The sequence below is a fragment of the Cervus canadensis genome, chromosome 13 (genome assembly GCF_019320065.1).
Source record: "Cervus canadensis isolate Bull #8, Minnesota chromosome 13, ASM1932006v1, whole genome shotgun sequence".
In the NCBI taxonomy this organism is placed as follows: Eukaryota; Metazoa; Chordata; class Mammalia; order Artiodactyla; family Cervidae; genus Cervus; species Cervus canadensis.
In genome coordinates, this window is record NC_057398.1 from 43,397,491 (window position 1) to 43,423,921 (window position 26,431).

Below are 26,431 nucleotides of genomic sequence, written 5' to 3' on the forward strand. Positions count from 1 at the left end.
ATTTTTTTGCAACGAACTCCCCAAATAAACCACATTAGATCTTTGTCAAGTACATGCTCATTTACGTTTTTTTTTTAAAAAGAGTTCACTGGACTTGAGGACAGGAAGTTGCTTTAAACAAGTAAGGCATTTAGCAGTCTTTCATGGTACTTCTATGGATAAGACAGAAAAGGAGGAAGTTTGTAACTAAATAAACAACTACCTTCAAAGTGTGCTAATTTTTGGAGTAGTGGAACTCTCTTCATTTTTGTTCTTATGACATTTTAATCAGCAATTTGCTTGACTACATTGATATAATTCTACTAAAATGAATGCATGAATGATGCCAATTTGCTAATCTTGGTTAAAAGACAGGATAACAAAGAGATACTCCAAAAAATTATATAATGTGATAACTCACAAGATAAAATTTAATGGAAAGAAGAATAAAGAACTGTTACAGGAAAATTGATAAACAAACAATAAACCAAAAGTCTAGCCGCAAAACAGAAGATCAAGGAGATATGATCTTAGTTCACAAGAAAAAAAAATGTCTATATTTAAAAAACATTTTAAGCTCCAAATAACCTGGCTGCCGTGACTGCAATCGGATGCAGTTTTCAGGCTGAACTGTGAGGTTATGTAAGTTCCTTCTTTCCTATTGGGTGTTTGATGTTTCTAATCTATGCTGGTTCGGTTACTTCTCAAGTGCTATGAGTCTGCATGAGTAGATTTGACACAGCATTGCCCTCTCCCAGGTTTGCTCCATAACTGGTCTGAGGTTGTATTTCCAAAACCTGGAATCAGTATTATTCATGGCTGGGAAGGGTGGGCTCAGTGTACAGTAATGATGATTGTTAGCATATGGAAAGGAAATTTCATGCCAGATTTCATGTTTAATAAAACCAAGATAAAAATCATTTGATCAGGGACTGGAAGTAATCCATAGAGTTTTAGATAGCATCTTAAAACAGCATAAAACTGCCAGAAAACACTGTAATTCTTCATAGATTGAAGACTAATTGACAAGGAAGCCTGCTATTAATGTGTAATACAAGTGCTTTGGAAATCAAGAGTACAAACTCTGATTTCTGCCTTCTACAAGTTATCGTCCCTTCTAATGTATGTATCTCTTGCATTAGGGCAAACGTAACGATAAGAGAGATAAAAATAAATAGACATCTCTTCTTTTGTAATTTTGTATTCCATAACTGAGCAATACAATTTTTTATAAGAAAAAATCAATATTTAACTTGATGGATGCCTATGACACTTTGAGCTATAATGGCAATGAAGAAAGAAAGAAAGAAATAAGGAATAACATAAATGTCCATCAGTAGAGGAATAGAAAAAAAAATTATAGGTATATCCATTCAGAGGAATTTTGTGCAGCCAATAAACATAATTGTGTAGAATATGAACTGACCTGGAAGATATTTCTGATGCAATTTAAGCAAATAAAGCATGTTTCAAAAGTATGCTTAAAGAATTTCTTAAATCTATTTATTTGTACAAGTACTATTTAGGGCTATTTTTGGCTAAAGAAATTGTAGATGAAGAAATTGAGGTGCAGCAGTTTAACTGAGTTCTAGAAATTCATATGGCAAGGAAGTGTGAGACTGGGTTTCAAGCCTAAATATTAACATTTCAGGTTTCCAGTGCTGGGTATAATAGGAAGAAAATGAGTTCTCTATAAAGTAATGAATTTAAAGTCAGAAAAATTTTCTTCTAGTGCTGACTTTCTCTCACCTATAAAATGGGTAAAATAATGAGTATTATATTGCCTAACTAGCAGGTTCAGATTAAATTAGATTAGATAATATAAAGTACCTAGTGCAGAGCCTGGCACATGGCAGGTACTCAATGAACATAAGTTACTATCATTATCTCACTTCCCCCATGTCCTTTTGGAGTCTACATACTTGTTTAAAAGTATTTCCCCAAGTTCATTTCTTAGACACTTTATCTCGTAGCTTCCTTATATTTACCAGAGCAACTTCCACATAAAACTTCTTTAAAATGTTTATTTAAACTCTATCTTTCCTCCATTGTTTCTATTTAGTTATAATAAAACCACTCATTCATTATCTTGTGTTAAAATCATTTTATTGATCCTATAAAGGCATCCCATAACATTTATTATGTAAGTACTTCAGATGCCTATCACAACTGCTGACTCTAAAAGGAATCATAATATTGAGGAACACTGAACCAAGAAGAAATAAAGAATAAATGAAAATAGAAAGTTAAAGAGAACTTTAAATAGAAATTAACCATCAAAAGATTTAATGGTATACAGTATAATATTTTTAATTTTTGTATAAAAATAATTTTCAGGATAGAAATTCACTTCTCATGACTAAGCAAATAAATGTAGTAATTTGTAATCTACTGAGGAAATTAGAGAGCCTTTCTAATTTTTTAGTCCATTTCTTTAGAGTACTATCAAAACAAAATATTCAATAAAAATATTACTTTTCATTTTCCTGGATGGAAAAGGATTAACCCTAAATAACTGGTCTGAAGGTATCTGAAATTTATCAGTATGTTTTGTGTGTATATGTGTTCTGGTATGAATGTTACTCAGCTTACTGAAGAAAGCTTCAGTAATCTCAGCCTTTTGTACCATTCTCCTTAAAAAGATGGTTGCCTATCTTGGCCTGATGAAATCCTATTTACACAGTTAAATGTAACTTCTGGAAATTCTCATATTATTCACAGCCTCTACTTATTCACCCTAGTACAAATAGAAGTAGCTTATCTTTCTCCTTACATCATAATATTTTGTTTATATCATATGTACTGTAGCAATTAAGGTCTTGTTCTTAAGATATAGCACAATGTCTGGAGTATAGTTGGCCCTTGGTGTATAAATTTTGATTGAAGGTGCACAGGATTACTGCCTCACTTCCTCTTATTTCCTATTGATCTTTTCTTAAGGTTTGCAATGAGTGACAATGTGGTGCTACTTTAAGAGTTGAGGAAGTTGGTCAGATGTGGGGATGGTGTTGCTTCCTCTTTCCATCTTCCTTAAGTTGCATTATATGTTTTTAATTATATCACAGAAATTTCCAATCCAATCTCAAGAACAATATTCTGTCAGCACTATGTTAGAAAAGAATGAATATGAAACAATTCTTAAACAATACACAGAGCACTGTGCAACATCTATGGTGACTTTCTCCAGCAAAATCTTGAGGCATTTCTTTAGCATTGTCTTTATCTTCCCATGGTGACTTATGAGGCATGCTTAAGAAAAATTTTTATTAAAGGTCAGAGATTCCAAAAGATCCAGCCAAAATTTTGGGAAGTTAATGGTGTGATTAATTCCTGGAGTCCATTTTCCAGTCCTTTAATTTGTGCATCACAATGAATGTTCAAAGTATATACTGATTTTTAAAGTCTTTTACTTGGGAATTCATAAAAAGAACTGATTAACATTCTCCACCACAAGGAGCCTTGAAGGAGACTAAAAACAAAAACCGTATTTTTGCTGAATCCAATTAGCTTACATTTCAACACACATAACTCCACTTAACTGGCCATCACAGCAAAAGCCACAACACACACCCACAGCAGCAGCAGCATGGAGCTGACCACACAACTCAACAGACAATGTAGACAAACTTGAGTATAAACCAAGATTTTTCTACCTCTTTTCATAACAGGTTAGTGCTGGCCCTCAGTGTTGGTGTACAGTTTTTATGGCATGGGAAAATAGGGATGTTTCTGCCCTATAAAAATAAATGTGTTGAAGGCTTTTAGTTTGAGCTTATACAATGTCAGAAAGTTCCAAAGGCACTGGCACAATACCAAAAAAAAAAAAAAAGAATCTCACAAACAAATATATTACTAAAACACATGGCAAGATACTAAGAAAACACTGGTAGGAAAACGACTGGTTTCCTGGATGATTTATGCAATAGTTTTCAATACTTTGCTGAAAAATAACAAATGAGAAAGGCACGCTGGTGGGTCTTTGGTGGGCATATATTGTCACCAACCCCCATTCATACTGAGTCTGACTCTGACTTTACACTGTTAAATAAGTCATTTTCTCTCTGCAAAAGGAGGAGACACAGAACCCTTGTAGTTCTTAATCTTTTAAGCTTTAGGAAGAGCTAAGGGAAAAAGTACAGAAATGCATGCACTATTGTTAACAAAGACAGATATATAGAATAAAAATTAAAATATAAATAGTTATTTCTTCATTTTATGTGTCATAATACACACTACCTTCCAAGTCTTAGTTTGATATATACATATTTTCACATATGATATCTTCATCTACTCTAGGAAATGCTGGGACAGAAAGGTAAGTAGGAAGTTCTGAACTTGAATAAAGACAATAAGTACTTTTGCTATTACATCAAAGGATGCAAGATGGAAGATGAGGCTTGAAACTGGGAACATTTCCCAATTGGACTTCATGATTTGCAATTCTTTAAAAATGAAAACTTACCACATTCTGTGCAAAGTTTTCAAAACATATTCTGTGATCCATTGAATATCCCGACTTATATGTGTGGGGTTGAGCGGGGCACAGGAAAATAACACAGAGAGAAAAAAAGAGAGAGAAGGAAGGGAGAAAGGAAGGCAGGCAAAAGCCAGAAAGAAAAATGGCAGAAAAAGACAGGGTGATGAAATGACGCAACACCAAATTCATATTCTAAATCACAGGGATCAGGAAAACAGGAGAGCTGCCACAGAAGGCCTCTTGTCACACGACATGGGCTCTGTTTGCATTAACGCTTATACTTATAACACCAAAACTCTTCTTGTGCAAACAAAATGATGTGATTTCAAGCAAAATCAAATGACGCTGAAATAAAGTATATATGTTTAGGTTTTATGCTGACATGTTCAAAGCCTACATTATTGAAAATCTAGTGGCTTATGTTCAGAATGTCCTCATAATTTTCTACTGGCACTAAATTTCTGTTGGTATCATTAATTCCGTAGACCACTGCTGTCCAACAGAACTTTCTGAAAGCATGGAAATTTCATTCTATACTAATATTTCAGAAGTCTTTAGCTGTGGCCATTGAGTATGAGAAATTCAGTTAGAATTTTATGTAATCTTCACTAATTTAAATTTAAACCATTGCATGTGCTGGTGGTTGCTGTCCTGGTCAGTGCAGCTGTCTGGTTGCCAAGTCAATGGACTTTGAAAAATATCATTAGCTTAAGTGATGATCATGAATTATACAAAATTATCATTTCATCTCAGAATTTCAAGAAGCTATGGACTATTTTAACATTACAGAATAATGAATGATGTTGATGTTTACATCCAGATTTTCCATTTTCTGTTAAACTGATTAATAAGGTGTTACTGACAGTGAGACTTTGATTATAAACGTTAATTGAACAATGTAGCCTACTGCAGTTCTTCAAAAATATGTTAGTAGCTCTTAGGTATGAAGCCTCATCGCAGGGATACTAAGAGACTCAGGATAAACACCAAATGAAAATATTTGGAAGCAAACATTTAGTTTGCTGATAGTTGCTACATTTTGGCAACTATCATAGGAAAAAGATGAGTTATGGGGCATACACATACATTCTAGTTTACAGGATGAGGAAAATCCTCTCTGAGTTTTTGATCTGATGGCATTGTTCTTTTCTTTATTGTAATTTCTTATTTCCTTAAACTGGCATACAGAAGACTAACATGAAACATGAGAACGGCATCTTAAAAACTTTGTAAAGCATGGACATCTGCTGAGACAAACACGCAATAAAGAAAATAAACAGTCAACAGGCAGAAACACATACAACTTAAATGACCCTGATAAAATGCAGGGGTTTGGGGAAGGGTCTTGGCATATATCCACTTACCATTTGTCCAATAATGTGGTCCCAGCAGAGATAACTACTCCAAATAACTATAACTGAGAATTAGGTCATAAAAGTTCACAAAGAACCAATACCTTTTTCTTTGCCTGTAGAAGTTCCTGATAGGCACTGGATCTTATAAAACGTGGGTATGAATCACTTTTCATCAGTTTGTAAATGTGCTCCTAAAAAGAAATAATGGTTGAAGTGCCTCTTTATTATTTCTCAGGAAAAATCAAATACTGTGATAAGAACGCAACATCTGATTCAAAAACAAATCTAGAATAATGATAACGCTGATGAGAATACTTTATATGCTTATAGAACAATTTAGACCTTCAAATTTATTATTTTATTCAATGATCCATGTTTAAACTGATTTGGGAGCTATGGAGGAGGTAAATCACATCCAGCCCTTAAAAAAATGGGATTTAGTTAGTAGACTGTCATCACATAATTTCAAATCAAGTTGTTGATTTATATAGACCATTAAGATAAATAAAACTGCTATCTCTTAAGATTAAGCCAAAAGAGAATGATGCAAAGTCAGGATTCAATAATCATTCTAGATACCTTGGCATTTATATGTACTTGGAGGGTTCAGACTTTCCAAATGAATCATCTCATTGGTGAAAATTGTCATGCACATTTACTTTAGGCCACAGCATAAGTCCAGAAATAAATTTTGTGATATTTAATTGCTTAATGTCCTAATTTGTGTGCATGTAGTGACTTATTCTGAAATAGATTAGGCAAATATTTGATAATTTAATCCTAATCAGTTTGCAATGTTTTGTTTCAGTGATGAATATTGATAGACAAAGGAAAAAAATATATTCATCTAATTCAATGTTGGCCCAATCCAAGGAGATTCTGCTTTGGTTTATTGCAGCCTAAGGGAGCATAAATGCTCCTTGCTCATTCCAGTCTGTTAGAGGCAGAGTTCTGAACTATTTGAGAGTATCCTGAATGTCTCAGTGTCTACTTGTTTGAAGAAAACATGTATTTTAAGAGATGACTTAGTTTCCTGGTCTTAAATACACCAGTAATAATTTGTAGTTATTGTGAATCCACTTAATGACATTCAGGATTAACCCTCAGTAATCCTGACATTCAGGCTCTAGCCCAAGTTTCATCTCCAGAAGTATGGTACATTTGGAACTGTATCAGAATTTGTTGTTGGAAAAGTGGGACAATGTTTTATTTTGGACTCAAGCATTTTAGGATTCAGATCCTATCTTGCTCAAGACTTACCACTTACAAACATGATAATTTTGACAATTTTATTCACTTCTCTGAGCCTCAATCTTCTAGTCTATAAACTAGAGTTATTGTCAGGATTTGAGGAATGATCAGCGTTTAGCGAAGTATGGGGGTGTGCATAGTAAGTGCTCAAATATGTTTGAGAATGTGCCAGGTACACTTCAAAGTGCTTGCCTATATTAGTTAATTAAATTCTCACAAAACCTCAATAAAGTTGGCAACCATTTTTATATATATTTTAAATATGAAGTAAACTAAAGCACAAAGAAGTACTTACAATAGGTCACAGAGCAGAGCTCAGAATAGAACCCAGGCAATTTGCCTTCAGAATCTGCTTTCTTGTTACACTGTATCTCTTCTTAAACAGCGGCAAGAATTTCTACTATATTTTTGAATATAGGGTTTATAAACCCACAAAAAACTGGGATTAAATAGCTGAGGTTGACTGAAAAAAGCCTATGGTCAGGTGGTAATATTTTCTATAGAAAATTATGCCTTTTCCTTTTATTGAAGACACATTAAGCAAAAATATTTTCCAATGACACAGATAACAAAGAAATGTTCTTTTTAAGACTTTTGGGAAGGTCATTCCAAATATTTTACACATTGTTGACTCTACAAAAATGCTTGAAAGTTTATCTTGAATTGAAAGATAAAACAGCAGAGAAATAAGCAACAGAATTTTCCTCCTGCTCTCTCTCATATGTCTCCATAAAATGTAATTATTTCCACATAGAAGACCACAGCAGAGCCAGAGTGAATGAATGGGTTTCTGGTTGGCTGTTTCAACCTGTGTTAGTTTCCTGCACAGTGGCTCATTTCTTTTTAAACCAAAGCCAGTGTTAAATATATTTTATACCGGAGTAAAAATAAGAAAGGAATTTTCTTTATCTCATGCTTCATCTTCTATATTTTCTCTTAGTAACATAGCTATTTAAAAAACAAGATACTTTTTAGAGCTAACATTCTTCTCTAAAAGAGGTTTTAAGAAATTATGAAACATGTTTGTTCAGGTTTAAAAGCCAATTTCAATACATCATTAAGAAATGATATCCTCTCATTACACATTTATTTTTCCTCTTGAGCACAATATACTTTTTTTAGAGAAAGTAGAAATTAAAATTACTTCTAAGGAGACAACTACATCCAGTTTGAGGGAAAAAAACACTTAAATAAAAGTATGTCTTAGGAAGTTAATATCTTAATATCAATTTCATTTTTTCTTCTTTTTGTAGACTAAAAAAAGTAACTTGGAAAATTAAAAAATACTTAAAAGTTACTGTTTCAGTTTGTCATCAGAGACAAAACTGGTTTTTACTGTTTCATTGTGTCATCAGAGACAAAACTGGTTTGAGTTTTACATAATTTCAAGCTAATTTAATTTAGTTCTGACTATTCATAATAATATATTATTTAGGAAGGTCAGAATCTCAGACTCTCCATATTAGAAGACAAGTTAAAGAGTTCAAGTATGTGTTACTGAGGTATCAGAGTTGAAACTAAAGTAAAAAGCTTTCAAATATTTAAAATATTTCCCTTCAAGAAATTTTCATGTAAAAACATTCAGATTTACAAAAATCCCCAGGCTTTAAAAACTCTTCTTTTTAAAGTATCTCTGTTATCTTCTAGATCATTTAGTTTTTTTACATACAGCTTCCTTGGTCGCTCAGATGGTAAAGAATCCACCTACAATGTAGGAGACCTGGGTTTGATCCCTGGATTGGGAAGATCCCCTGGAAGAGGGCATGGCAACCCACTTCAGTACTCTTGTCTGGAGAATCCCCATGGACAGAGGAGCCTGGCAGCTACAGTCTATCAGGTCACAAAGAGTTGGACACAACTGAGCGACTTAGCGCGCGCACACACACAAACCCCTAAATTGAAAATAGATAGTATACATAGCCACAGATTATAATGAAAATAAAACAAAAGTATCTCAACTCTCAACTTCTCAGAAGCACATTTGTGATGCAATGTGAGTTCCACCCATGTACCAACCTGAGCATCTTCGAAAGTGTATCGTCCGGGCTCCTTCACATTCTGTGTGGTTTTGTCATAGCTCTTAGAATCCAAGTTAATAGCACTGGGGGCTCCTGGAGCCAGAAATTCTTGCCATATTTCCTGAACTCGAGAGGGAACTTCTCTAATAGGCCTTTTCTTCAGGTCCTCCACTGCTAGCCAGAATCTACACAAAATGAGACATAATCTGATGTCTGATGTCTCATACTCTGAAAATTCTTAAAATATTGACTTGTCATATAGCTCACAATGAGGCATAATGATAAGCTAATGTTCTCTGAGGGTGTCCAGAAACAGGTTTCTACTGATTTTTTTATTAGATGTATTCAAAGATATAACATTTGGGGAAAGGAAATACTGAAAACAATCTCTTTTAGGTGTTCTCTGAAAATCAGGGGCTTCCCAGGTGGCTCAGACGAGGAGCCGAGCAGACTGCAGTCCATGGGGTCAAGAAGAGCCGGACACGGCCGAGCCACTAACGACGCACACACGGAAACGCAGGCCCGCCAGGGCCCCGACTCCACACAGCCTCACACGTCCACCTTAGCAGTGTATGGAGCAGGGCTGCTGAGAACCTTCAGTCAGACAGGAAGAGGAGTCTGAAGGGAGTTAGGGGCAGTGACACGGATCATCTGACTGGGGGCAAGGTATACTGCAGGCTCTATTTTTCTGGATCTTTTGTCCATTTGAGCAATGGGGGTTAGTATGGAGAGGACTTTCTGCTTTACCTGGTAAGGGAATTACCATGAAGCTTTACTGGAATGAAAAGAGGCCTGGACGCAGATTAGAAAATGCCCTAGCTGGAGAAATCAGGACAAGTAACTAATTTTAGGCTATTTAATTCCGAGACTTATGAAATGACAGAAGCAGCGAGCTTTCACATGTAATTGTTCAAAAGGCTTAAATTTGCAGAGGCATCATAGCAATTCAGAAGCTCTGGAAAAAATAATATTGACCTACTTCTAAATATAAAATATATATTTTATGTCCTTCTGTATAGAATACAGTCTATCCTGAAAGGAAAGAATACCAGGACATATTCTGATTGATAAAAGCAAATAGCAAAGTCTAATAAAAAGCCACATCATATTAATGGGTTCCATTTTTCTAAAAATTTTGCCCTATATTATATCTTTTTGTTTAGACCTAGAAATAATGATGAAACATGAATATGTATGTCATAATAGTGTCTTTAAACAAACAACAAAAAAAAGGACACTTGAAAAAGGAAGTACTAGATCTGTTATCCTCAACAGGGGCCAGATGCGATCTTGATATGGAGAAGATGACCACAGAGATGAATCACTACAAGCTACAGGGGATTCTCTGGTGGCTCAAGTAAAGAGTCTGCTTGCAGTGCAGCAGACCTGGGTTTGACATGATTGAGCAACTAACACACAGCACAAGCTATAGAGTTTTAACAGAAGTAGAAGGGGATAAGCAGGACCTTCATAACTATTACGTTTTAAACTTAGGGATTAAGGAAAGTTCCAAACATAAGTAATAAAGCAGTTGAGCTAGAATTAGAATATCAAACATTACTCAATCTAATAATTTTCTAATTTCTAAGTACCATTTTCCTATAGACAGGTATCAGTAGATAATCCAATATCGACTATGCCTTAAATGTGAACCTACCGTTTTTGCTTTCAGAAGGCAAGGGTAAAGACCATTTCCTTTTTAAATACAGGTTCTGACAATGTGCAATCTAACAGGAATGCTATGTGCAATTTGAGGGAGCCTAAGTGTTATAACTGATGCATATTAAAAAGCAGAGTCATCACTTTGCTGACAAAGGTCTGAATAGGCAAAGCTATGGTTTTTCCAGTAGTCATGTATGGATGTGAGACTTAGACCACAAAGAAGGCTGAGAGCTGAAGAACTGCTGCTTCTGAACTGTGGTGCTGGAGAAGACTCTTCAGAGTCCCTCCTTTGGACTGCAAGGAGGTCAAACCAGTCAATCCTAAAGGAAATCAACCCTGAATATTCATTGGAAGGACTGATGCTAAAGCTGAGACTCCAATACTCTGGCCACCTGATGCGAAAAGCCAACTCATTGGAAAAGACCCTGATGCTGGGAAAGACTGAGGGCAGGAGGAGAAGGGGGCGACAGAGGATGAGATGTTGAATGGCATCACCGAATCTATGGACATCAGCTTGAGTGGACTCTGGGAGATAGTGAAGGACAGGGAAGTCTATGGTGTCTCAAAGAGTCAGACATGACTTATGAGACTGAACGACAACAAGAAGTTCATTTCAGCACTCTTTGAACATACAGATAAAAAGAATGTCTCTGTTCTTGAACTGGCAAAGATACACCATTCAAATGGCCGTAATACAAGGAAGCACACGAGAGACTCTCAAGCAATAGGCACAAACCAGACAGTCTGGGAATGCTGAGCAGGAAGGAGCCCCTCTGCTGGGGCAACTGCTGCGTTGGAAAAGGGAGTTCTATGGAGGCTACACAGATGCAGTGACATCTTAAATAGACTTGAAATTATAGATGAGATATCAAAGGGCTGAGGAGGTGGTAATAACATACCTACACTGTAAGTGCAGGCACTATTCTAGGTGATTTAGCTATATTAAATCATCCAATTCCTACAACTTTAGAGTATCTGCTAATATTCCCCCCACTTAGAGAAAACTGAATATATGAAGACTAAGTCACTTATTTAAGTTGCCCACTGTGAGTGCCATTTATAGGGTTTGCTCCCAGATCTACAGCAGATGACATTCTCAAAAGCACTCTCTTGAATGCCTCACAAAATGCATCATTGCTTTTCTTATCCTCAGCATAGTCATCATTGCAATAATTTAGTAGAATGTAAAGGGAACTCACTAAAACTTCACTCCTCCCTTAATACATGAAAGCTGGAATATGAGGAATTATCTTAATGTCATTGAGCCTTGATTTTTTTCATCAGTAAAATGGGAATAATAATGCCTATCTCACTGGGTTTCCATTAGGTAAAATGAGATAAATTATGTAAAGGGCACTTTTGAAGTGCTTGAGATATTTTTAGGCACTCATATTATATAACTCTCATATTACTGAATTTACTTGGTACTTACTCTGTTTACCTGAAAGAGGAAGGAGCAAAAGCACACCAAGTAAGAATAGAAGTTCTATTTCAGAAATAAGTACTTATCAATGAGCAGTATTTCTTGACTATTTTTTGTCTCAATACCTGAAGAAAATGCTCACATGAGTGCCATACTTCCATAAATAGCAGATGCTAAATAAGATGCACTGAGATGTATTTAGGTGTAATTAGCCCTGCCGGTTAAATGGACTGTTTTGTCTCCCTTGGTCTGTGACACCAGATACCTAGGCAGAAACAGGAAGAGCAGTGGACAGAAGCTTAGTATTGGTTTATAGAAAGCCTAGGATGGCAATTATTAGCAATCTGACTTGTAAAGATGCTTAACTTCTATTCATATTTTACTTGCCTGTCAAATGGGGCAAGGATATTAATATTTAAATTTCACATTTGAAGCGATGATTAGTTGAATGATAATCAGAAACAATAAATACAAAATATGGCATGGCATACTTATAAAAGTAGGGAATATAAAGCATACAGTGTATGGCATACACTGGACTTCCCAGGTGGCTCTGTGGGTAACAAATCTGCCTGCAATGCAGGAGACACAGGAGATGCGGGTTTAATCCCTGGGTTGGGAAGACGCCCTGGAGGAGGGCATGGCAACCCATTCCAGTATTCTTGCCTGGAGAATCCCATGGACAGAGGAGCTTGGCCAGCTGCAGTCCCTAGGGCTGCAAAGAGTGGACCCAGCTGAAGTGACTAAGCACACATGCACACATGGCATATAGTAGGTGTTCAAGACTTGGTATCTATGTCTATTGATCTGTTCTTAGTAGGGAAACATACAACAGACTCATAGTATATACTCAAGAAACGTACATGTGACTACATAAGAAATATGTAATGTTTCTTCTTTATGTAACTTTGTTTTTATTTCAACATGCAATAAAATATTAACAGATTACAATGCTTAAAAAGAAAAAAGGACTCTAAAAGCAATTTAGTTCAGATTTAAGGATTCATTCTAATTAAACACTATAAATCTTATTTCCAAATGATCAGTTTAGACCAAAATTAAAAATAGCGTTTGATAGATACTTATGTCTGCTGTCTATTTGCAACATTTTTATATAACCTCTGATTTTTGGTATATCCAGCCCTTATCTTCCTAACAAAGCAGGGAAGGACATATACATGGGCCATTTAAATTAAAGGAAGAAATGGAAAAGGGAGATTCCAGGCTGAAAAAATATATACAAGCATTTACTTTTCCAGAACTAAACATTTCTTCCATAAAAATATGAAATATCCAAGCTCTATAGAACTAGGGCTGGGACTACTTCAAATGCAATTATTCTGTATTTTTTAAAATATAGGGCAGAAAGCCTTTTGGGTGATATTTATACATTTTCATACAATGAAATGTGTAATATTTTTTAAATGCAATTACTTATCAGGCAATTTGGTGTGTCATAGGATTATTGAGATAAAAATGGTTAAGGCATGGAAAAAATCAGCAGTGATCCATTTCATTCATGAAAGAGAGTATGCACATGCTAATCTTTTAGTCCCAAAGCCTCTTTTCTCTTCCTTTCTTGCCTGGTTATCTCCTTATCATCCAGGTCTCAGCTGGAAGCTATTTCCCTGAGGAGGCTTTGAGTGATCTCTCCCTCTGGGTTTGCCATTCTCCTGTATTTCTCAGATCTAACACTCATCCTTTTGTGCTGTGATCTGTTTCATCTTTGTATTCATGAGTAAGCTGTACTTCTAATAAAATCAGGAAGGAGTTTTATTTGATTAGGTGATAATGGGGAGGTACTGCTTATTTATTTATCGTGAAACCCATGATGATAGCATTTTTTTCAAAAATATAGAGAATTAGAGGAAACTCCATAAAAGACTAAAACTAGATTTATCTCTGCTTTATTTTCTAAAGCATTCTTGTACTCAATAACTGATGACGTGACCTTATGACAGAAAATATTATTTAGGTCCAAAAAAATCCTTAGCACCTGCAGACCTCTTGAAACCCCGGTCAACAGGCTTTCAAGTTTCAATAAACTTGAAAAAGAATAGGAAGCTGCGTCCCTGAAACCTATGACAGGCATAATTAAATTTCTCCAGATTCTGCCTGTGGTCAACTTGCTTAATCCATCGGATATCAGTCAAAAGTCTACGTTCTTCTAGTGTGGAGATTTCTTAAAAAACTGGAAATAGAACTGCCATATGACCCAGCAATCCCACTTCTGGGCATACACACCGAGGAAACCAGATGTGAAAGAGACACGTGCACCCCAATGTTCATCGCAGCACTGTTTATAATAGCCAGGACATGGAAGCAACCTAGATGCCCATCAGCAGACAAATGGATAAGGAAGCTGTGGTACATATACACCATGGAATATTACTCAGCCATTAAAAAGAATTCATTTGAATCAGTTCTAATGAGATGGATGAAACTGGAGCCCATTATACAGAGTGAAGTAAGCCAGAAAGATAAAGACCATTACAGTATACTAACACATATATATGGAATTTAGAAAGATGGTAACGATAACCCTATATGCACAACAGAAAAAGAGACACAGATGTACATAACAGACTTTTGGACTCTGTGGGAGAAGGCGAGGGTGGGATGTTTCGAGAGAACAGCATCGAAACATGTATATTATCTAGGGTAAAACAGATCATCAGCCCAGGTTGGATGCATGAGACAAGTGCTCGGGCCTGGTGCACTGGGAAGACCCAGAGGGATCGGGTAGAGAGGGAGGTGGGAGGGGAGATCAGGATGGGGAATACATGTAAATCCATGGCTAATTCATGTCAATGTATGACAAAAACCACTACAATATTGTAAAGTAATTAGCCTCCAACTAATAAAAATAAATGGAAAAAAAAAAGTCTATGTTCTTTTAAATGGTTTGGTTTGGCTATCTATTAAATCTCCTGAAAAGAATGTGATGATTCTGGAATTGCTAAGTTGTAGTGAAAATAAAGGAATGCTGGCAACTTTCTGTAAATGGATTTCACAGAACTGAATAAGTCATGGGAAAGTAAATTAGAGAGTTCCATTTCAAAAGAATACTGAATGAAAGAGCTTGTGGAAAAACCATTTTACGTAGTGGAAAGTTATCGCTCACTTCAGTGATCTTAGAGCTGTTAGAATCTATTCCAGTGTCTCACATTTAAAAATTCAATTTCCAGGTGCCTCTTAAGTCAGAAAAATTTCAAAAATATGTAAGGATGATGTTTACAACAGATGAGCTGGATACACAACTCTCTAGCAGGCACTAACAGCTCGATCTAGTACTGCTCTCAACTGCCCTGAGGCTGTGTTTAAGTGTACAAAGTAAATGCACTGCCTCCATCGTTCTGTTTCAAGATATTTCATACAGGCACTCAATTTCTTTTTCTAGATCTTATTTGAGATGCAATACACAAAGAAGACCAATATGATAAATAGGTGATATTTTAATTAAACTACATATGTATTATTGATGATTCTTTGTTTTGCCAAATACTAGCCTGATACTTCTGTATGCAGTCCATTTCAAATGCATCAGATTTACATGGTTAAAAGATCAGGAGACAGTGTAAAATAAACCATTATGAAGAAGTGATAATGTTGGACAAAGTGCTTTGCCTTCATTACCTTTTCTTCCTCTATCAAGAGGCAGAAATTCAATAGGTCCATAGCTTCATCATGATGTTGGTGGGATAGTAACTGGTCTGTCCAGTGCAAAATCACCAGACTCATCACAAGTAGGTCACTCTTGCTTAGAATATTAGATTCAAACAACATGTCTTACCTTAAGTTTTCTGAGCTGAATTCCGACTCTAGAAATTTAAGGAATTGTTCTCTCCCGACTGGGTCTTTCAATGCTTCATCCATGCCAAAACCCCATCGTTTTACCCTCTGCTGACTTGGTTCTTTGCTATAGAAAATAAAACAAAGCCAAATATATTCCTTTCATTACAAATTCTATATTCTGCTATAACATTTCCCCTCAAAATCATATATTCTTTGAAGCTCCCATCTTTAACATATTTTTCAGAAAAAAAATCTCTGATTGATGACTCTGCATGAAATTATAGTGAGATGAAAGTTAGGCATTAATAATAAAGTCTAACATTTATCAAGCATTAAATGCCAAGAGATGGATTCTCTTTTAGACTTCTTCAGCAACTTTGAGATGGGTACTATCATAATTCTTATTTTATAAATGAGGAAGTCAAGGATAGAGGGTGATAACTTTCCAATGTCAAATAGGTAATATTCCAGACATTCTGACCCCAGGGCTCAATTTCTTAACCACTACACTATGAAGTCTCACGGTGACACATTGTACTGGAGGAAAATGCACTGAGAATCAAAAGGCTTACATCCTGGTTTATGACTCTTGTTGATTAAATATGTGACATAGTCCTGGCTGAGTCACAACATTTTGGGATTCCAACTTTCACATCTATAAAACTGAGACATACTTGACATACTTGTCAAGCATTTGAGAACCACTGGACGGACATAAAAGCGAGAGAAGGTCCATAAATGCAATCTAGCTAAGTGCTACAGAACACTAAATCCTCACTCTGTGAAGGGGTACACAGTGATTTTTTTATGACTCTATCAAGATTGGTGATATAATTCTTCTCTTATATAGCTGATGAAAGAAACCAGGGAGCCTTAAATTGTGTTTTGGTTTTCTTAAGAAGTCAGACACTTGTCAGTTTCTCCTAGAGGATTTATGGTAAATTCATTTTGTTCCAAAACAGAATTTATAAAGGCATACTTGTATTGGGCTTAAGTAAGTATGGATTTAGCATTCATTTTACTTGAATAGATGGACCTTTGTGGCTATGTGGATTTTCAAGGAAGCTAAAAACAATGAGCTAAATTTTAAGAACTAAAGATCCTAACAAGTCGACCTTGAAACCCTTGCACATCTGATTTTTTTTGTGCCAGTCTTTCTGGAAATGTAAATCTAATATAATACAAATATCTAAGTTTCAAAAACCATTCCCTTGAACGAGAGCTTTATAGCATGGTTAATGTAAATACAGAGTAAAATTACTTTTACAATTAGTCAGCTATAGGATTCTTCTTATATCATTCAAATCCTGAAATAAGTGAAATATCTGGAAGGAAGAGAAAATGTCACTTACCTTGCTTCAAGTTCCCAGAAGGTAGTATCATCAGACAACCATGGGTTAGAAGGGTCAGGTGGCACAAGAAACGGGTCATATTCTACATACTGTTCTGTGTAACTTAGCAGACTTGAGAAAAAGAAACATTTTCATTTTCTTTAGTTTTCTGGTTGAGGTAAACTGATCTTTGTAAGGGACACACTATAAAAACATCTGGCCAAGGAATCCTTGCTTGCTTATAGAATAAAATCTGATAGCAGTTTTCATGTTTCAATAATTTTCATGCAATAGCTTGTGCTTCTTTGAAGACAAATATGGTTAAGGATTCCATCTTTCCCAATGCCTTAGCAATATCAATTAATATTCCCTCATTAAAATGAGACAAAATGGAAATAGTATAGTGTACAGAAGGATGTGCCAAGGAGCAATTCCAACCCTTGGTCAACTAGCCTACCCACAGCAGAACAGATGTTAGCTCAACTTGGAGAAGGGGTTAAAAAGCAATTTTTGTCAAAAGTATTTACAGGAATTAGGTAAAGGGGGAATCACTTACAACATGTTTTTTGGGGGAAAAATCTGTTTTTAAAATAAAATAAAGGGAGAAAGGAGAGGAAAAACATTGGAGAGGTAAGATTTGGCAATGCCTCAAAGTGTGGAATATGAATGTCTTAACAGATTTAAATGAAGGAAATACGTAAAAATCTAAGCTTAATTCAAATTCTGAAGTCATAAAATAACTGAGTAGTGTAAATGTTAAGAAGAATTAACAGAAAGTTTCTAAGTTGCCAAGAAGTAACTTAATGAATTCAGTTTTATTTCTCCTAGCAGGAGTGAAAAGATTCAATTCCTTAGAATTATCTTCTGTATTTGATTTTGGTTGCACAAAGACTGGGCCTCCAGAGACCTAAGATAATAATGATCATTCTGTCATTTGAAGTGTAACAAAAGAGATCTTTGAAAGTTTTCTATGTTCAGAAGGGAAAAGAAAATAATATTTCTTACAGGATTCCAATTATATCAATTCTCCTCCCACCAGTTCTCTCACCATATTGAACACATTTAATTGTCATCTGAACTTTTTTTTATTTGTATGGGCATCTTGCAATACTTACCTATCAGCAACTTTTGACATTTTTAACCGATGTCTATCTAACTGTATTTGCCAATACTTTATCTGGAAAAAAGAGATAAGTAGTTACATAAGTAGTGACATTCTCCAATTTTCAACTCTAAACTCTAATAGATTGAGTAATTCTAAACAAGAATATGTTCTCAGACAGGAAAATTTCACTCTATAGAAAAAATTAAACATGAGGGCTCTGAAAGAGTTAATAAAAATTAAACTGACTGTAAACACATAACCAGTATTGCTTTAGAATAGCACTGAAGTTGAACATTCTGCCCACGTCAGCAAAATAACTTTATTTTAAAAGAATTATAGAAATTTTAAGCATTTATTCATGGTGATTATCCAAATAAGAATCACATTTCTCCATCAAACAGTGAATTCAGATAATAAATGTATTTGCTATTTGTTACTATAATTTCAAGATAAACCCTACTTCCTAATACTAGCCCAACAAAAGCATCAGTGATATTTCCTTTAAGAATAATTTTATCAACATTTCAGAGCAAATTGTCACATGGACATAACAACATGTGGAAATTTAAAACTCTCTGAGTTACTTTTCCTTCAAGGTGATTATAAATATACTTGAAAAGTATGTATTACATAGTTGGTAGGAAGAAATAAGCAAAAGGAGAAAAAGTCTCATGACAACTAACCAAGAGACTTGATGATGATTTGATATAAGAGACACTTGGTATTCACTTTGAAATATTGGAGCCAAAGCTATTTGTTGATCAACAGATGCAACAAGAAGCAATATATACCATTGCTATACCAAGAAGCAATATATCTGCTCATCGGTGCTGAGGAAAAACTTCAAGAGGCTTCTAGAGATCAGTACTGCAGAAACAAGATTGAGCACTCTTTTGTGAAGGTCACATCACATGACTGGAGGTGGAAAAAACATGACCTAAATGTCACCAACCTATTGTCTTCTCATTTTTTAAGATAGAATTATGGAATATAAACTAACTCAATAATGGAGTCATCCATGAGTCAGTGTGTGTGATTTTTAAATATTAGTTAGAGGGAAAAGGATTTGGAGAAATCACAAGGGAAGAGTTTTGAAAACTATCTACTTATATTAATAAATCTTCAAAAGAATACATATCTTAAAATTACATTTTAAATACAGTCCTGCAAATCAGTTTTTAACATATCTCCTATTAACATCAACATCTGGTCTTCATACTGGCTACCCTGTAAACCATCTACTCTGTAAACCATTATTATAGGTTGACCCACCTGTTGTTGTAACTCATCTTCTGTTGGGGGTTTAGTTTCTGGTGTGGGTGTGTGGGTAGGACTGTGACTTCTAATATCATTTTGTAGACCATAGACAGACTATATTAAAATTAAAAAGAAATATGTTAAGACAAAGTTACATTTATATTCACAGACTTTCTAAAAGGTAATTTTGTGTTATATATTCATTAAGGTAACTCAAAACTTTGCTGCATATTGGATTAAGCTTATCAAAATTCAAAAGGCACTATCATAAATGTCATATGAATTTAAAATGAAAGCACAGAGTTTTTGGAAAAAATATGTGGTTGTATTATTAACTGACAGAATAATTGACTATATGAATAAAACTAGGTAACTGTGATAAAATATGGGGTGAGCTGAGAATACTAATTCGGGAAACGACAGCACAACATAGCATCTAATAAGTATTAATTTCAGAATAAAATAGAGGTGGCTATATAATAGAATAAAAATGTAATAAGGCAAAAAAAGGGTAAAAATAATCTGGTTGTTTTACATAGGAAAGGAATGGAGTACTAAGGAGAGAAACTAGGTTAAGAATTCCGTTTCTGATTTTATCTCTGATGGTATCATCAAAGACACACCAGAATGTTCCTACTTTCCCAGCTCAAAATTGGGTTATTTACCTCACAATACTGACCTTGTCATTTGGTTTCAGTAGGTGCCATTTACAAACGTCAGTGACCCTTAAGGTTTTGTACATCTTTGAAATTCTTAATATCGCAGTGCTTCTTTACTATTTTGTCAAAAGGTGAACCCTATTATTTAGGAATGCTCTTTTTTGAGGAAGACCCGTTGCTTAGTAAATATAAACATAAATCTGGGGCCTTCAAGAACAAAAATTCATCCCTAACTGAAGGTGAGACATCTTACATGTCAACTCAAGGAAGAGGCCAAATTACTTTTTCTTTAATATTAAAGCACTGTTACTTTAAAATAAAGAATTTAACATTAGCCACTAAGCACTTTTTCTTTGGTAATGAGGATGGAGGAGGACATGATAAAGTTTCACGAGCCCTACAAAATTAATGTTGCCAAGTAGTGGAAAGAAGCTATTGAAATCAGAAGAGGGTAGATGCTTAACCAAGCCAATTTTCAGGCCCATCACCAACCTTACCAGTAACTCTAACTTAAAATTCGTCTTGTTAATGGACCTGTTTTCACTTGGATTCTATCTCTTCTTAATGTTAACATTTTGGCTCTGTACCAGGGCCCTTTTCCCTTGTGAGTTCCCACTATTTTGCTCTTAGCCCATCTTTGACATATTTGACTTGATTTTCTATCTTTGGTAGGTACTTCAATTTTCCCTCTTTTGACATAGCTCCAACCTCTTTGAAACTCAATTCTTGTTACTGAGCATATATTTCAACCCAAGGAGCAGCACACGTGACATCAGTTAATTATTAACTGGACTGAACTAAATGGCTTGGACTGTCTTTTTCTTTCCTTCCATCATTCATTCAACATTTATCATACACCTATTATATGCTGGATATAATTGTTAAGCATTAGGGATATAGATGTAAACAAAAATAGGTATGCTTCCTCCTTCCTTGGAACTTATGACCTAATGGTTACACAAAGAATCACATAAATAAACATATGATTAAAACTGTGATAAGTATGATGAAAGAAAAGAAGGACAAGAGTACAGTACCTGGAATACAAGGAGACTTAATTTTCACTGAAGAAACAAAAGGTCTGCATGAACTACTACTAGTTGTGTTTGAGGGTGATTAAATAACACAACCCTCTGAACTCCGAAGTAACAGTTGAGGTGGGTATTTTAAAATTAGTGAAGTGAATGACCACCAATTATGAAACAATTATACTTTCCAATGTCTGCTATTTTTTCAGTTGTATCATACTAATTTTTGATAAAATAAAAAAGACATCTAAGGTTGAAACTTTCCATTCTCACTTAACCTTGGTTTAATTACTTAAAGTTCTTTAATAAGAATCTCTAGTTCATGTAAAAAATGTTTTAAAGACAAGACAGCTGACAGTTCTAACAGTGAGTTTGTTGGTTAAGATTTAAACTAATTTAAAAGAGTGCTAGAAAAATACCACAATTTATGGTGTCCAAGAAGTAAAATAATTAATAAATTACCTTCTATCTCTACATTTCCATGATTATTTCAATATACATGCATTTCACATGATCATCATGAAGTTCCATAAAACACCCAAACCATCGGGCGGTGCTGTTTCAAATAGTCTTCCAGCAGCCTGGCCACTGGTTCTGAGGTTACTGGGACGTTTCCTTTTTTGTCTTACATGTAAGTAAACATCATGAATTCTCTCTTTCCTCATTCAGGGTGCCCTTCATTTTCTGGGGATCAGTAATAGCTTTTAACTTTGATTCTTGGCTAGAGTGAAAATAGCCACAAATAATGCAATTTTATACTCAGGGCTTCCTTTATGCATAAAGGAGGTAAGAAAATTGATCCTATTTTGGCCAGTAAGTTATGAGGATCATTTGCAATGTAAAAGGATTTGCACCCTTTAGAAAACTGAAATGTATTAGAAATCTTGGCATAGAGTGGATAGGGCTAGAGAGAAAGAGAAATGAAATTGTCTCAATGTCTTAATATTTGCAGATGGGGAAAATTAAATTAACTAATTTGGATCCAGTTTGAGTTTTAATAGCAAAGATAATTACTAAACCAAGATGCTTTGACTTCTAACACCTTTTTTTTCTTGTTCCTCAGGGTGCCTGGATTAACACTTTACATATGCAGTACCATCCTAATGAATACTAAATAGGTTATTCATTAAATGAAACAGATTTTACTTTCTACATAAATCTGTTCATATGTGATCTCCTTTTACATCTCAGAAGAGATAAAGAAAATTCTTTCCTTTATTTTTGGTCAAGGGGAAGGGACTTTAAGAACTAAAGAGTGAAGGAAGTGTCTATGCTTTTTTATGTGGAGTGCAATATCTGGGATTTTTCTAACTGGCGATGGGTAGAGGAGGGGGGATGCTCAGCTCGACTGGAGAATGATTAGGACCATGTCCGATGCCATGTGGAAGAAGCCAGTGAAGAGATAGAGCAGTGAAAGGAGGCTAGAGAAGATTGAGAGAGAAAGTTTGCCAGTGTCCAAGTCTCTGCATCCAGGAATATCCAGGCTAACTCCCTATTACTAAGGTTTTAGAATATTCCCCTCTTTCATCTATTTTGAACAGAGTTTCTCTTGCCTGCAAATGTATTGTACTTCTTACTTAAAACACTTTTGTGCTGCACTAAGATATGAATAGTTTATTCTATTATGTAACACATTAAAATTTAAATTTCCACATTTGGCATATGTAAGTAAAGAAATACCAATCTTTTAAAGTATAAACAGCTATAACCACTGCATTAATAGCAGGAAAACTAGGCATTAATCATGAATTTGTTAACTGTTCTTCCAGGATGTGCACTTTAGCTGTTAACTAAAATATTACATGGCATTATGTCCAAATGCAAGTAACAGAGAAAAGAAAGATAACGAGACAGTAAACAACTTACTGTTGTTTTGAAATGTGGGTTCTAGAGTTACAGGAAACGATCTGAAGTGTGGTTGCAGTCAGGTAAGCACAAATGCTTTTGTCATTTTTCCTTATGTTTTGTGTTGTTCTAGGACCTCTTCTAGCAGCTGTCATATAGAAGGGTGATCTTATGTGTCAACTTGACGGGACCATGGTGCTCAGATATTGGATCAGACATTATTTTGGGTGTTTCTATAAGCATGATTTTTGGGTGAGATTAAAACTTAAGTCAGTGGATCTTGAGTAAAGCAGAATATCTTCAATAATGCAGTTGCATCCAATCAGTTGAAGACCTAAATAGAACAAAAAGACCTCCACCAACCAAGCAAGAGGAAATCCTGCCAACAGATGGCAATTCTTCCCTGGATCCCTAGCTTGTTGGCCTACCTCATCAGATTTTGGACTTGCCAAGACTTTTACAATCATGTGAGCTGGTACCTTAAAATAAATCTCTCTCTCTCTTTCTCTCTGCATACAGATATATATATATATATCTCCTTATTTTTGGTTCTGTTTCTCTGGAGAAATTTGACTATAATACAAACATAGCCTGACTTATTAGAGTTAAATTTTTAGAATCAGATGAAGAAAATCAGGTACATAGTGCCCCTTAAAATTTGCCTAGATTAAGCTGATTTATTTCCACTTGTGCTCAGATGTTAAGTCGTGTCTCTTTGTGACCCCACAGACCTGCCTGCCAGGCTCCTCTGTCCATGGGACTTTCCAGGTAAGAATACTAGAATGGATTGCCACTTCTTTCTCCAGGTACTTTTGCTTATGCTACATCATTCCTTCACAGAAAATTGAGGATATACATTTTACTTATTTCTTTGTATTTTAGTAAAGTATATTCAAATAAAAAGATTTAAACACTAGTTAGCCCTACCTATTCAAAAGTATTTCAAATCAGATATATATTTCAGCCTTCTTTTCACATATTTGACAAATATATATGAAATTAAACAATTAAATATAATGTCCAAAACCCTGCTATTCTTCAGGTACATATGCTAAATGAATTACTTAAGGAACTCACTTGGTCTTTTATTCTTAACATATATGTCCTTTGTTCTATGACACATAATCACAAGCAATATCATCACAGCGGAATCGCAAAGAATGAAACAGCAGCTCTCTCCACTAAGGGCAGTATCTGGTTTCAAAGATGAAGGACAGTCCAGGGGTTCCACTTCCTTAGCAGCCTCAGTAGAGCACAGACGGTGACCGCATGGCTAAGAGAAGCAACAAAGGAACTTGCCAATTAACAGCAGAAGGCGAAGGCAGTTTCCACAGGTGGTAGGCTGGCCTCTGCCATTTCTGTCTAGACTCTCACAGAACTGCTTGCTCCTGGAGGACAGAACTGTGAAGTCCTCAGAGTATGTTGAAATGGTTTGTTCTTGTTGCCAAGCTATTCATTAATAAAATGGTGTGACAGTTTAGAATGATAAACCATTTAAATGCCCTTGATAACATGACTGAGTTGTGTCCCTCCCAAATTCCTGCGCTGCAGCCTACTCTGACTGCATTTGGAGATGGGGTCTGAAAGCAGGTATAAAGGTTAAGTGGGATCATACGGTGGGATCCTAATCCTATGGAGCTGGTGCCCTTAAAAAGAAGAGAAGGAACACTGAGTTCTCTCTCTCTGCCATGTGAGAACATAACCAGCTGGCCATCTGCTAGCCAGGGAGACAGCTCTCAACAGGAACCAAATTTACCAGCACCTTGGACTTGGATTTCCAGTCTCCAGAACTGGAAGAAAATAAATTCCTATTGTTTAAGCTCCCCAGGCTATAGTATTTTGTTAGAATAGCCAAGGCATACTAGTATCTCTCTCTCTCTCTCTCTCTCTCTCTCTCTATATATATATATATATATATATATATATATATATATATATATCTCACACAATTTTGTCAATTGTTATATACTAGTATATATATATCTTCACTTTCACTTTTCACTTTCAGGCATTGGAGAAGGAGATGGCGACCCACTCCAGTGTTCTTGCCTGGAGAATCCCAGGGACGGGGGAGCCTGGTGAGCTGCCGTCTATGGGGTCGCACAGAGTCGGACACGACTGAAGCGACTTAGCAGCAGCAGCAGCAGTATATATATCACATACATACACACATTTGTTTTGTTTGCTTGCTCAATATGTGTACTCTCATTAAGACAGTAAGTTATGGGAGCAAGGCCATGCCTGTCTCATTTATCTTTGAATAACGAAAGACCAGTACATACCCGGCATAAAGTAGAGGTTTGCTAAATCTGCTGGTTGAATGGATCATTCCAGTTCGTAGCCAAATATGAGCTAAAGCACAAGTGGTAATAATTCTAAAGACAAACCAGTATGTGACTTAGAGTCCTATAACCTTTTATATAAAGTAACATTATTGGTGAAAGTTAAAGGAAATCCAGTAATACTCAGTATGAAAAGCTGTATTTATCAGAAGGTGAGAAAATCAGTATTCTCCAATTGTTAAGAACAAGGGTATGTATGCTATCTGCATCCTGTAGGACTTCTGTTTTTCTCTAGTGGTTTTAGTACTATACATCTCTGCTATTAGCTCTCTAGTTCTCCTGTTACTGATTCACGGGAAATTAGGCTACAAACGAGACCAATAGAGTTGCGCTCCATGGTTCCATCTCTTCACAACATTTCACTTTGCTATGACAATGTTTTTCTATCATTCCGTGAGGGCTGATGGTATCTGAAGGGCAACACTGAAAACTAATGATTTCCAAATTTTCAAAAACAATGACGCAGTGTGAAGCCCTGGTAAGACACCATCACTGAGTACAGAGCTACAGGGACAGTGTAAACAATTTATTAATCTTTAAGTTCTATCTCATCAATTCATATACTTTCTCTTCTGATTCAGAGAATATCTCAGCTGGTGTCTATAGGGGAAACCAGACACAAAGTAATATATTTTGAACTCTTTAAAATTCAGGAAGTAGTGAGAAGTGACTTAATGCACTCTGGGATAGCTGATTGCATTTTTGAATTTGGTACCACAAAGCTAGTACCGGTACACTAGGCCATGCTGTGAGCGGAGGATGAGAGGAAAGGCCTAGGTCTGATCATAAGAGAGAGGGGCCAACAGGCTTGCTGTGGTCTGGCTTTGCCTCTTTTTCTCAGAGATATGCTAGGACCAAAAGCTTTTGAGCACCTCACCTGAATGGATTTAATGGCACTTTTCCT

At 35.6% G+C, this 26,431-nt stretch overlaps 1 protein-coding gene across 5 annotated transcripts in view; it reads right to left on the reverse strand.

The window, feature by feature from the left end:
• Window positions 1-26,431, reverse strand: part of RGS7 (regulator of G protein signaling 7) — a 458,444-nt gene that overhangs the window by 25,406 nt on the left and 406,607 nt on the right. For 3 of the 5 annotated variants that reach the window (XM_043485425.1, XM_043485426.1, XM_043485430.1), the window contains exons 11-17: window positions 19,669-19,767; window positions 18,407-18,468; window positions 17,313-17,423; window positions 15,959-16,084; window positions 9,079-9,265; window positions 5,913-6,002; window positions 3,633-3,713 (exon numbers count right to left, since the gene is read on the reverse strand). In XM_043485425.1, the coding sequence (XP_043341360.1) occupies window positions 3,639-3,713; window positions 5,913-6,002; window positions 9,079-9,265; window positions 15,959-16,084; window positions 17,313-17,423; window positions 18,407-18,468; window positions 19,669-19,767 (750 nt within the window). In that variant the 3' untranslated portion in view covers window positions 3,633-3,638. The remainder of the gene's footprint in view (window positions 1-3,632; window positions 3,714-5,912; window positions 6,003-9,078; window positions 9,266-15,958; window positions 16,085-17,312; window positions 17,424-18,406; window positions 18,469-19,668; window positions 19,768-26,431) is intronic. The other 2 variants (XM_043485427.1, XM_043485428.1) reach the window with 1 other exon arrangement.